Source organism: Perna viridis, chromosome 1 (assembly GCF_037379345.1).
Source record: "Perna viridis isolate PV_CMFRI_1.1 ecotype Kerala chromosome 1, ASM3737934v1, whole genome shotgun sequence".
In the NCBI taxonomy this organism is placed as follows: domain Eukaryota; kingdom Metazoa; phylum Mollusca; class Bivalvia; order Mytilida; family Mytilidae; genus Perna; species Perna viridis.
The window spans coordinates 24,801,760-24,815,359 of record NC_142445.1 but is presented as its reverse complement, the minus strand read 5'-3'; the positions used below and the strand labels follow the sequence as shown (position 1 = coordinate 24,815,359).

The 13,600-nt window shown below is 33.2% G+C and overlaps 1 protein-coding gene across 1 annotated transcript; it reads left to right on the top strand.

Moving 5' to 3' along the window:
- Nucleotides 1–5,157: 5,157 nt before the first annotated feature.
- LOC148627927 (uncharacterized) lies at nt 5,158–12,887 on the top strand. The gene is made up of 3 exons (XM_088581731.1): nt 5,158–5,569; nt 6,296–6,603; nt 11,838–12,887. The coding sequence occupies exons 1-3, from the start codon at nt 5,506–5,508 to the stop codon at nt 12,543–12,545; spliced, it is 1,080 nt and encodes a 359-aa protein (XP_088437857.1). The 5' UTR covers nt 5,158–5,505; the 3' UTR covers nt 12,546–12,887.
- The last annotated feature ends 713 nt before the right edge of the window (nt 12,888–13,600 follow it).

Sequence of the window (13,600 nt, the reverse complement as noted above, 5' to 3'; positions counted from 1 at the left end):
CTATTTATATAGGCCACGCCCTCAATTAAGCGGGCTACTTGTGTGTTGCTTATTTTCTGATTATATCTAAAATATTACAGAAATAAAAAAAGAGAAACACTTGAAATGTAATTATAGGAATTGAATGTTGGCGTGTGAAAGCATTGATCACTCGCACATTTTGGACATGAAGCGCACTTCCAATCCTTAATATTCCTATGATCTTGTACCCTCGATTACTCAAAATATATCTCCTAAATGTTGTACTGCAATGCGACACACCACGCAATTTTTGGGTAGTGAGAATGAGAGACAATAAAAGCATTATCCAGACGTTAACTTCACTACAATTAACTGGTTCTCTTGGAAATTGCGCCACAGCATACCGCAAAGGGAAGTTGAGTATGGATATTGTGACTAGTGTGATTAATTTAATATTTATTTCTTACTCTGGTCAAATTCTTATGCGTCAGAAGTCTTATTTCTGTCAAAATTCAAAGCTTATCTAGTTTTAAGGGTTCACCCTCTGCGGTCGTATTACTTTTGTAATACCAGATTTTGACACAATTTACATTTGTATTCATGTTCTGATAGTTTAAAAAATCAAGTCAAGTGATTAAGTTCTAAGGGCAAGTTACCTAGATTGGAATTTGAATTGGAAAATTTGCGTAACGTTAACAGTAATACGGTTCTAATAAGCTTGATCTTACTAAGAAGTCAATGCAATTAAAAAAAAATCACACGCATGCTATTAAATCGAAATAAAACCAGTGTTTTCTTTCTTTGCAAACGTGGAGAATAATTCCACGAAAAGGCTATATTGGAAATCATCTTGATCTTTGTGTTTGAAATTTTCCAGTTGTTTCCCTTTGCACAGCCACCGGTTTATTCTGGAGAACAGACAGTTGTTCGAAGCGTTGGGTCTTGCAGAACAAAGTTCGGCTTTATAAAAAAATGATCAATCCATCCGTTTTGACACACGGGCACGCAATAAGTCACGTGTTTATTGTTATAAAAATGATTTTTACCACGAAAAAAGTGATAGATATCAAATGCACTTTCTCGATTTTGTGTTTGATATAAAGAATATATCAAACTGATCCATTTTTGTCCAAAATTAAAATATCCAACAAATTTGGTCCAACCTGCGGACACCCGGTTCTACAAATTGCAATTGTATTATGAATATTTGGGCTTTGCATTGGCGTCCCTTTGTAAGTATCTGAATAGATACGTGAAATGAAGACCCAATTGAATTGCTAATCAATTAACGACTGCAGATCTCATTACCTTGACAGGTGCATTTGTGAAATACGATTGCTCTAAACTTGACAATGGTCAATCAATCACTGAAAGAGCTAAGCTTGGAGTAGAAATAATTGCTCTCATCTTCTTGAAATAATCACTCAAAAGTGTCATATAAACGTATTATAAGGCATATTTTTGCGGAAATAATTCATTCCTAGTTTGAAAACAAACGTAACAAAATGGACTTGAAATTGCTTAAAACTGATCTTCAGATCAAAGAGCAGAAGGTAGAGAGAGCCATCGATCAGATGATGGCACTACACGAAAAGCTTCAGGGAGTGAGGTCGAGGTACGAGCATGCGGTCAAGGACAACTTAAGATGCTTCAGATACCCTCTTCGTATGAAAGTTGTGACCTACGAAGGAGTTATCAACATGTATTACGAGTACGTTCTTGAGAAACAGAAGGAGGTTGAATCACTTAGACTTGTTGTGTATGGAAACGAGTCCGACGTGAGTGATTCTGAAGATTCAGATTGACCAATCACAACCCTCAATGCTTGCTGTTCTTGATCACAAAGAAGGAATTCTTAAAGGCCCTTTTCAGGGCCACAAATGTTTCAAAAAGATTCTTAAATTTTTACTGATGTATTTTCAATCAAATTTCATGTAGATATCTATTGCGTTTTCCGAGTTATGGGAGCAAAAGTGGATTATAACCCTAAAAAAAAACATTTTTATTTTATTCCGATTTCGATTTTTTAAATTATATTCCTCGTGAATATCATTGCCTTCGCTTTTCACGCCCCCCCCCCCAAAAGAAAAATCATGAGGGTCCTTACGAAACTCTGAATCAGATTTCAGATATCGCTGACGATTTTTTTAGTCATAGAGTCGAAGGCAAAGGTATTTGATGAGCTCTTAAAAAAAACAGAACATAAACTGATTGTAAATTTTGTGCAATGCTGCGTCCGAAACAGTTTTTGTCCATTAGTAACTGTAAGTTCCTATTTTTAAATGTGCCAATAAGTAAACACGATGCGGTCGTATCAAACTGCACGCGGCGAAGCTCTTTATGTATATTTGTATCTCAAAATAGATTAATTATAAGTGGAACTAAGCACATTTATCATTAAAATTCTTGTAATTTGCATACGACTATATTAAGTTTAATATGCAGACGATACTGTCATATAAAGCAACTTACAATATTTTGTCAGTTATTTTGAAAATAAAACAGAAAAAGGTTTCTAAAGGACGAAATAGTTATGGAAGGGACTCCAGCACATAGCCACAAAAGAATCGAGCGGATGGCGATATACCTGGTCATTTTTATATTTTTGTATAATTTTATCGCAGAAACCTGTTATAAAACGTAGAAAGAATAACATAGACACAAAGAGAAATGCCAGATGTGCGTTTACGAAAGAAATTAGTGCATGTGAGGGGAAAAAAAGAACATATATTGAAGCTTATTGTAATCGAATAAAAAAAAATAATTCTTCTCCCGATATATCTTAAGTTTGTTTAATGAAGTGTAAAAGTATCTTTTTATTGGGTGTATTGTCAATTGATGCATTTCAGAAGTTCTTCAAAAATTGTCACATGATCACTGCCTGATTCTTATATGTATCTATACATGCAAACACAGAATTATAGTCTACGATTGTATTTTTTACATCTTTTTTTTTACTTGGTGCTTTTACTTCACCAACTTAAAGTCTCATTCTGACATATTGAGCTATATCATTGACGCGTAATATCTAGATTTGTCTCATACGTAGTTTTAAATTAAACATTCAGTGGCGCATCATGAGTATGTAGGGGGGGGGTTGGTACCCCTCCTTTTTATTGGAAAATATGTCCAAAAAATTTCAAAAAATGGTAAATAATGTCCTAGCACCCCCAGCTGGCACCCCTTCTTTTCAACGTGTCTGGATCCGCCTCTGACTTCTGTCACAACTCCCTTATTTGTGATCATTATGTACGGTTATTCATTTGTAATCCCAATCAAGTTATTATCAAAGAAAAGGGTGACTTAACTAATCCACGGCAAACCGGAAATCCTGTTTTTTTTACAGCTGTACTATTTATTGTAGCTTCCAGAATCACATATTGTCACCTCGGCTCAGCTGTGACAAGCCCTTGCTTGATAATTTCGCATTATGTGTTTGATGTAGAATAAAATTTAGACGCACATATTACGGAATGAGGATTTAAGGGGGCTTCGCTGGATGGGGAAGTAGACCCACTTTACTATTCCTCTGTTTTGTTTTTTTTCTTTGTTTGTATTCTTGTTTACCGACTTTTTCACCTAAAACGAATATTGTGCGGAAATATTAAATTGTTATATATCTTGTTTACTTTAAATCTAACAACGTTGATAAGTTTAAACACAGGGGCGGATCCAGATACTTTGAAAAGGAGAGTGCCAGCCAGGGTTCCTCAGAAAAAGGGGGTACTTATAGACATTATTTTCCATTATTTGTCAAATTTACACATTAAAATGACAAATTTTCCATTTAAAAGGAGGGGTGCTAACCCCCCTGCACCCCCTGGATCAGTCACTGAAACCTATTTTATTGCCCAAACAGATAGCGGGCTAATTAAAGACATGCAAACTACACAAGTCCTCTCCATTAGGCAAATCAAATATACTTGAACATAGAACAGTGTTGACGAACACTCCTGTTTGATAGGCCATACGCAGATCCTTCTTAAAAAATAATTTAGTGATGTAACATAAACAATTAAAAAAAAACTTTACACCGTATTAAGACTATTAATAAAAACACCTTCTTGTGTAATTTTTAGTTCTTTTGTTAGTATACTAAGTCTTGTCCTTTGATGTCTCGATTTTGTTCACGGATATTTATACGTATCACTTCGGAAGAACAAATTATACGTGTAGCCGAAAAAAAGTACTTGTGTAGTTGCTTAGAAATGTATAATGTACAAAAAAAGCTGCAAAATACTTTCTTGTGGATGAGTGACGTATCTCTAAAACGACTATGCAATGTTATCTTGGAATAACCACGAAAAACTTTGAAATGTAATATCGTACGAGTCGATTTTGTCAATGAATAGCAGAATTGACTAGTGTAAAAACATAACTGTAATGTATCGCCTTCATTACGAAACATTATACGTACAAAAGCTCTGTTGCGTTCAATAAAATGTAACACTTTATTACAAATACGAGCAACTATAACCAGTTGTGAAACGTAAACTCCGTAGAAGGGTGCTTCACGAGTATCACCTTCTAGGAATGGACAATTAACAATACGAAAGAGTAATAAAGGGAACCAAGATTCTAGAAGAAATCAACAGAATGTGATCCAGGTACAAAGACCAGACATGGAAAAACAGACAAATACAACAAAGAACATAAAGTAACTAAAATAATACATACAAAGTAACAAAAATAAATGAGCAACTCAAACTCTACTAAAAACTGGGAGCATGGACCATGTGCACCGGTAGGGTAATCGTGCTCTGCTTTTCTAGATACAGATACTCGCCGAGTTGCTCATAAAAAGTCAAGTCCGGGGTAGACGAAAGAGAATAGGAAAACTATCAGCTCTCACTGTGGAGATAGATACACCCTAACGATCCACGAGTTTATGAATGTTGGGGTCCGTTCCATGTTCACTTTCGTGTTGATTCTCCGTTCCTAAAATAATCGTTATGAATGCTCTTTTAATTACTCGTTGCATATTCATATTTAGCTCGTTCAAAACATCAATTTTTCACCTGACAGGTGGATTGACGGTTTTTTTCAAGGGCCTATAAAGTATCTACAGCAATTTATTATATTACATTTTCTTTACTTATTTTTCTATTTATTTATCTATTTAATTTAAAATACACCCTATGGCTATTCATGATCTCCCATAACCTTTATTTCGTTATTTTTAAATTGTTGGTATGAATGTACTGTCTCATACGTCTAGTTGTGTGTTGGCGATTGATTTTGTGTAATTGTGTATGTTTGACCGTTTGTAAGATTTATCATGTTAATTACTGACCCAGCGACTACAAAAAAAATATAGTGGGTGTACAGGCTTCTTTAACAACAAATATCATGTTACCGAACTGGCGACTACAAAAAAATATAATATGGATAAACCATATTACGGATTTATACGTGGATGTTTAGCAGATCACAAATACTTTGAAAAATAGACTAAAACATGATATCAATGACTGATTTTTATGGGATATTAATTGTTTTAATCCTGTTGCATGTTTCCTGTTTTTTTTTGTGTAATCCCCGGATATGTCCGATCTACATCAGTTTCTCCAAATTGATTGTGTTAGTATGCCCTTCGAGGATACCATAAGTAAGTACCCATTTTAACTTACAATAGGTATTTTGTTAATATTTTAAATTTCACAACAAAAGTTACTTAATTTAGAGAGTTTAGCTTGGGCTTCGTTGACAAAAATGTTCCATATTTATTTAAGTTTGAATTCTGCTATTCAAAGTTGTCATAATGTTTGAAAAGAATACAAAACTTTGTAAATATAACAGATATAGAGCCGAACCATGATTCTTATTTTTAAGAGAAACTTTGTGTTTCCTGACGTTATTTATAGTATTTCTGTATTTTTTTAAACAAATGTTTTCTTTGAAGAGGGAAGGGGTCAGTTAAGTGAAATGGGAAATAAATCGGCAGATTCACAATTCGCGATAAATCAAGAATGAACCGTTTGTCCTGTAAAGTGATTTAAAAAAATCAGGAATGGAACAACAGCGAGATAGAAATTTGTGATAAAATTTATTCATACTTGTCCATTTCTATTATCACAGTGTTTGTCTTGTGATATATATGATACAAAGTGTCGAAAAATTCTGTTAATTTCGTGCTAAATTTGGCAAAAATGAGAAAATAATAGCCTAGAACTTTCCCTTTTCTTGAAACCAGTTTGAACCCCCTTTTTCAATCTTTGGATCCGTCACGGTGATTAAGTTCTCTTCCTAGTCAACAATTAAGATGAAAATGTTATTCAAAGGCCGAGTTTTGTCTAAGCCCTGAAATAATATTTAAATGTATTTTGTTACACAGAGTGCATTTTGGAAAAACGAAATTTAATAATGACTTTCCGAGTTTCGAACCTGAGAAGGTCTGCTCCAGCTATAGTGCTCGTCTTAATTACGTTCATGATGATATCCCGAATACTGCAATATAACACAGCTATAGATACTGGCCCAGCACAAAGACCCCTTCACAATGACTCCAACATAGCCTTGGTATTGGAGACAGCATTCAAAATTAAGGAACGACCGGTACTTGTCACTCTTGTGAACGATGGCTACTACGATATGGTTTTTAGCTGGATCTGCAACACAAAACATATGGGATTTCATGATCAGGTTAGTTCCACTCCAAATTATTTATCTGTTTCCGGGTTTGTCTGTACCAGAACATTTTCAATAAATTTTTGATGAAAAAAAATCCCACAAAGTTTTTAGAAGATGTCAATAAAAAATTACATATAACCAAAAACACAACACAAATATTATCAACTTTATTCATATAAGAAGAAGAGGTGATTCACGTATGTCAAAAAATGATATGAAAAGACCGTGTAAGACAATATTTTGCCCAGAATTTAATTAAGCAGGACTAATTATTCTAATTTTCTGCCAACTAATCCCTGTTGGCAAATGGAAGTTGACCGTTTAGGCACCAACCATATTTATCCGGGGATGTCGGATAAGATTTTTTTTCGCATAGCGCAAAATGTTTATTTTTATTTCAGCAACAACAATTTTTCTAACAGGTTACACTAAATAACCAGTGTTCCTTTTCACAAAAAAAATCGTAAGTGTAAAATTAGTCGTAAGTTGTGATGTCACAATACTTTGATTTACTATGACGTCTTAACTTACGACTAATTTTACACTTACAATTTTTTTGTGAAAAGGACCACAGATTAGCAGAACTCTCACACACATACTCTGACACAAACCAAGTTATTTCGTATCACATGTTAAAAAATTAGGGGCATTCGTTTATGTACTATTCAAATTATTATCTTGGTTTTAGGTCACACACTGGTGTATGTGTTGTGTTCTTTTTTGTTTAAAAATATTTTTTTAATGAATTAAGACCCGATTCCTTATCAGAACAATCTTTTGGTCGAGATTATGTGAATCGGGGACATCCTGTTTCCCTTTTCATATAAAAAAAATAATAGTCCAATTAAACTAAGAGAAATTTGTTGTTTAACAACTATGGTCTGATTCTAAAAATTGCTGTTAAATTGATTATTTGACCTGGGTTTTACCTGTGAAAAGGTAGATATTTAAAGGAACATTGACGAGCTTCTTACTGCTAATTGAAAAGGGTCAGTTCCAATTTCAATACTTATTTGTGTAGGCTAGTGAGAAATTTAAATAGCTCTATAGGTAGAAATCTGCCCTACATTATACCAATGTGTCCCACGTAACTACTTCAGGACATCTGTGTGATCTTTTGGACACTGTCTTTTAAGTTTGAATAGCTGTCAATTATGATGACCTTAATCTCTATATCATGCCATCCACTGTGTTTGAGTACTTGTACTCTATATACAAGTGATTTACATGTTTCTGATTGAATAACACTGTTCATTTTATTTAAATATTCATAGACCAAGCCTATACTTAATTGGACTGCATGCTGAAACTTTTTTTAGAAAGAATTTGATGCTCATACATTGTTAAACTGAGATTCTTACTAGATGACGTAGTTTTAAGAGCTTAAAAGTTATGATAACATTCATCACACTTTTGCAAAATGGCCATGTTTTCAGTGTGCAATATAAATTCATGCACCTGTCTCTCTAAGGACATTCTTAATACTGAACAGTTTAAAAAATGTTTAAGAAATGTTGTAAAGTGATTGTAAATACTAGTATTATTTTAATTTTTTTCTTTAGTTTACAGTGAATGTTTATATAAGATGCCTAAAATATAAACTTGACAATGTACCAGTATAGAAAATTGAACAATGATTTAAACGGCCTCAGTGAGTTGTATTTACTTGACTTTTAGAGGTTAAGCTCATCATAATTGACAGCTATTCAAACTTAAAAGAAAGTGTCCAAAAGATCCAAGATGGTAGTTTAGTAGGACACATTGGTATAATATAGGGCAGATTTCTACCTAAAGAGCTATACTTAGTAGCCTACCAAGATTTGTATTGAAATTAGAACTGGTCCTTTTCAACTAGCTGCGATACGCGAGTGAACCCTAACTTCCAAAACGTTGCTTACCACAAATACGGTTATCTATAAAGAACTAAGGTGACTTAATAGTATTGTAAGTGGGAAGAATTTTTTGAGTGTTGTAATGCTAATGCGCACTTTTCAATAATTTTATGTACGCTTTAAGTTGATACGGTGCATGTATAAAGCATCTGGGTTGGTGGCATTGGATTGTTCATGTTCATTTTAGATTTTTATAGATCAACTTATCATAGTGCAAGTTTTTCATTTCATGAGGCCAGTGTACATGTACTTGGAGTTCAATTCAAGTATATCAGTCATTTATAAACGATTTTTTTTCAACAAAAAAAAAACAAACTTTTTATGATGCTTACATGAGATTGATGTCAAATGCTGAATACAAACGGTCCAATGATTTGTAAGAGTTGTGTCCCTTACTCTAGGTCTACCTCATTAGGTCTAAAGTATTGTACAACGATATCGTAAGAGAATATAAACGAGGTTTAGAACCAATTTTAACGTTTTAGAAATATAAGACAAAACAATGATACATTATTAGACACCGAAAACACCAATGGGATATGATACAAACAAATCGTACGACACGAAAATATAAAATCTCATGGCTCGGTTCTGAACTGCGGAAATGAGAACTCTTTCGTGCCCCAAATTGCTGAGCCATAATTAATTACTGACCAAACTAAAGTGTCAAATAGTTTAATGAAAATATTGTGTTGGAAACCGCCATAAGTTTTACATTTTACAATAAGTAAACCTAGTGCTCGACTGGCAGATTTAGCCACTGCTTTGGCCATTACATTATAATCTAAAAATTCATTTAAAACCATTCCCAAATACTGGTAACTTGATACATATTCTATATTTTATCACCACTGATCTTGAAAGTACATTCAGAACTTGGTATTGATTGATTTCTAAATTGAATCATTTTGGATTTATTAAAATTACTATTCAAGCAATTATTTTTACACCATAAAACATCTAGCAGTTTTTGCATATCTTCTCCATTTTCTGACATAAGAATTAAGTCATCTGCATATAACAAAATATCAACCTTTTGACCATCAATATCTATACCAATATCTAATTCTTTTACATCAGTAATTAAATTATTAAAGAAAACATTAAACATTACATTTTACAAAACACAGCCCTGTTTCAAACCAGTCTTTACATTAAACCAATCAGTAGTATTGCCATTCAAACGAACAGAACACTCTACATTTGAATAAATGGCTTTCAAGGCAAACATAAACTTAGTACTTAAACCCAAATCATTTAATTTATTAAACAATAATGATGGAATCATATGCCTTTTTGAAATCTATAAATGAAACAAAAGTTGACAATTTACATTTCTTTCTAGTTTCAATAATTGATGTTAAAGTGGACACATGATCAATTGTACTCCTTCCTTTAACAAAACCATTTTGTTCATCATTGATTATCTCCCTTTCTTCAAACCACTTTACCTATCTATTATTCAATATCGTATGCACATGGTGTATTCAATATCGTATGCACATGGTGCTTAAGTATGACAATGGATCTCTTGGATCTGAGCTAGAACATTTAGGAATAGGAGTAATAATACCTTTATTCCAAATTTTTGGAATTTTATCAGTTTTAAAACACAAATCAAACAATTTTGTTAAGATGTTAATAACTGTATAATTCTCACATAAGTCAGCTTGAATTAAATCTATACCAGCACTTTTACCATTTTTGACACTCATGACAAAATTAAAAACTTCTTCAAAAATAATTGTTTTGTCTAGAAAATCACATACTATATTATTTTCAATATCGAAATTTATATTTGTAGCTAATTCATTGCTGAAATTTTGATTAAGTAAATTACAAAAACAATTTTTCCATGTATTTAATACAGAGTCCATATTGTTTGTAATAGTACCATCCGGCAATACAATTTCATTCGGAATGGAGGACTGTCTTTCATTGCCAATACTTATATTGCCAATTTTTCTCCAAAATTGTTTAGAGACCTTATTTAATAGATCATCTTGGCGTTGACGCCAGTAGATACGTTTCCTCTGTTGTACAAGTTTATCAAAGTCCTTTCTTCTATTCAAAAATAGAGTTCGTAACACAGTTTTATTACCACCGACAGTACAACTCAAGTACTGGCTTTCCACAAGGCACGTCTCGTTCCAGTTTAAAGTTAATTCATCTGACCACCATGGCTTCTTGAATCGTCATCGTTTATTGTTACAAATGTCTAAAAGTTTTGTTTTCTGTTCTAGTTTGCAGTGCATCTCAGTTTGCATGATGTTTATAAATTCGTTGTAAACATTTTATATATCAATTTGATTACCATTACTATTTTCAATATTTACAATACATGAATTTATTTGACTAATAACATTTTCATCTTGTAAGCAATTATTTGGTATATTTTTCACATTATAAATCACTCGCTTTTGAATATTTTTATTTTTGTGCACATTTTCTATATAATTTTTTTTTCACATAAAACCATTTCCATTTCCTATTTTAACACAGAATGATCAGGGATGAATCTTGGCTCGATTGACCCTGCAATAATACTTTTGTTGGCCAATTCACTAGCTCTAATTACTTCAAAATTTTTATTTTTATTTTCATATGGTAATACACAATAATCGACAACTAACAAACCGCGTGTCGATGCATATGTGAAATCATTATTCAAACTATTTCTTCCATTTAACACACAACAATTTACATTTGATAAAAATTCACAGGAAATTTCTACATAACTGTTTGATTTGGAATCAATAACTTCTCGTTCTGGTAATTCATCGACACCAGGAATAAAATCTTCCATTTCTCCAATTCGACTGTCGAAATCACCACATATATAGAATGAATTTCCATTTGGAGTTGAATATATTTATGACATCAATGAATCGAAAAATCCATGAACATTTGTAGATCTTGCTGAGAATTCAGGCGGAAGATAGGTTACACATACGTAAAATTGATTGTCGCTTGGTGTTTCTTCGGTAAACTTGACCCATATTATACCATCTATCGTTGTGTCTTCAGTGTTGATGTTCATCACATTTGCTACTTCGTCCTTAACGAGGAGGCCCACACCCCCTAAATACACTTATACTCAAATTATTGTCTGGACATGAAATGTCTCCAGACAACGAAGACGACAACAACAGCATGATACTATAACACGAACGCGATTTTTTTAAAATAAAAATAAAAATATTATATACACAGAAAAGAAAACAACATAACAACATAAATACCTTTTAAACCGGATGTCACCTCGGGTGCTTCGGATCGGAGAGCAGTTGCAGCTTATAAGTATTTTTATAGTTATAAGTAATTATGCTTAACAAATTTTCACCTTTTCTTCAGGTAATTTTTATTGTTACTAGTCATGAAGGGACAGCAAAAATGAAGGAGTTATCGCCTGACATTCACGTGGTTGTTATTGATGTGGAAGAATCTATGAAAGGACATCAAGAATACAGTCATGTCGGATACGTGAAGATCATGGCCTTGAGAACATTGATCCAGAATTCCCTATTACAAAACAATATTGAGGTTTACTCTTTCGAGTGCGATTCTGTGTTTATGAAGAATCCGTTGCCAATACTTAGGGCCAACTCGGGCATGTATGATATAGTATTTATTAGCAATTACCAAAGACCAAAGGCCATAAATGGAGGTTTCATTTATATGTTCCCAACACTGGCTACAAAAGACGCATTTACCGAGTTAAACCGAAAGATGCAGGAATTATACAAAGAAATAAGAAATGAACCATCAGATAAAAAGGTACCTACTTATGAGAATGACCAAGTGTACCTGTCGAATTTAAGAAATGAAAATTATGCTGGTCTGAAATCTACCGTGATACCATTTAATATTTTTCCCGATGGGAAGTGGTATGACATTCCAGAGGAAGAAAGGAAACAGACGGATCCAGTTCTTATACACAATAACTGGATAATTGGGAACCAGGCGAAAATGGACAGATTAAAAAAGTGGGGACATTGGTTTTTGACTGAAAATAAATCGTGCGATATGGAAAACATAAAGAGAAATTTCCCAGATAGCTGAAATTTGGTATACGTGGTGTTTTTCACGATTTTTAAATGTATTGCGATTCTAAAGAATCCATGGAAAGGCAATGTGAATTATCTGGCTATTTCCATGCATGGCTGAACAGATGTTTTCATCACCAGGGCCATGTGTACTGTCAGGATCACAGAGTACTGAATAAACAATCGAATTTGTAGATACGATAGAATTAAGTTTCAGCAATGGATTTGTTGCGTTGCTCATGTATTTTTGCGCTCTTTGTTGTTTTGTTGCGCCATCTTTATGGTTGCTGTTGGCAATTTTGGGGTTTCTGTTTCTACATTTTATAATGGCATGTTGGTTGATACATAAATATGAAAAAATTACAATTATCTCCAAGTTTTGAATTATATTTTTTACTTTGATCATCTGATTTGTACAATACATTGCTACATTTGGACCAATGTTGTAGATTCCTAATTCTAAATGACAAAAATACCTCTTATAGCGAGAATAGGTATCATGTACATGTCACAGGGACGACAACCCCATCGCGATGAAAATGTCAGCCCAAGACCACCCATTGGTCTTCAATAAACGACGAGAAAATCCTCATACCAACATCGCAGGCTGCAACTGGCCCAAAACATCATTATACACCGATACAGCGAAAGATTTGCCCATATATACTCCAGTAACATAAAAAATAAACTAAAGTCGAAAATAAAAGAAGATATACAGATGCCACACATTTCTGACTTGGTTCTCTTTTAAATTGATATAATAGATTGAAAAACAACACTTTTTCATCAGCGACATCAGTAGAATCCGGATCAGATGGGACAAATGTGGACAAATCAGTCAAATTTGATATAGCTCTGAATTTGGTTTGGATTTTAATATTCGTCGCATTGAATAAGATTTTGGCCAGATGAAGTGGTCATGGAACTTAATTCGCAATTAAACAAAAGAAATGTGATATTTTTTAACTAAATCGAGGATAATGTTTTACATAATTTCTTTACCCTTTTTGGCATGTAATTTTTTATATATTAGGGTCATAACCCTTTAAATCCTACAAAACGTTCTTTTTG

Bases quoted from the DNA above. Each gene is read 5' to 3' on its own strand.
- LOC148627927 (XM_088581731.1), top strand. From the start codon at position 5,506: ATGTCCGATCTACATCAGTTTCTCCAAATTGATTGTGTTAGTATGCCC. The intron at 5,570-6,295 runs GTAAGTACCCAT...TTTGTTACACAG, and splicing joins GCCCTTCGAGGATACCATAA to AGTGCATTTTGGAAAAACGA. The intron at 6,604-11,837 runs GTTAGTTCCACT...CCTTTTCTTCAG, and splicing joins ATATGGGATTTCATGATCAG to GTAATTTTTATTGTTACTAG.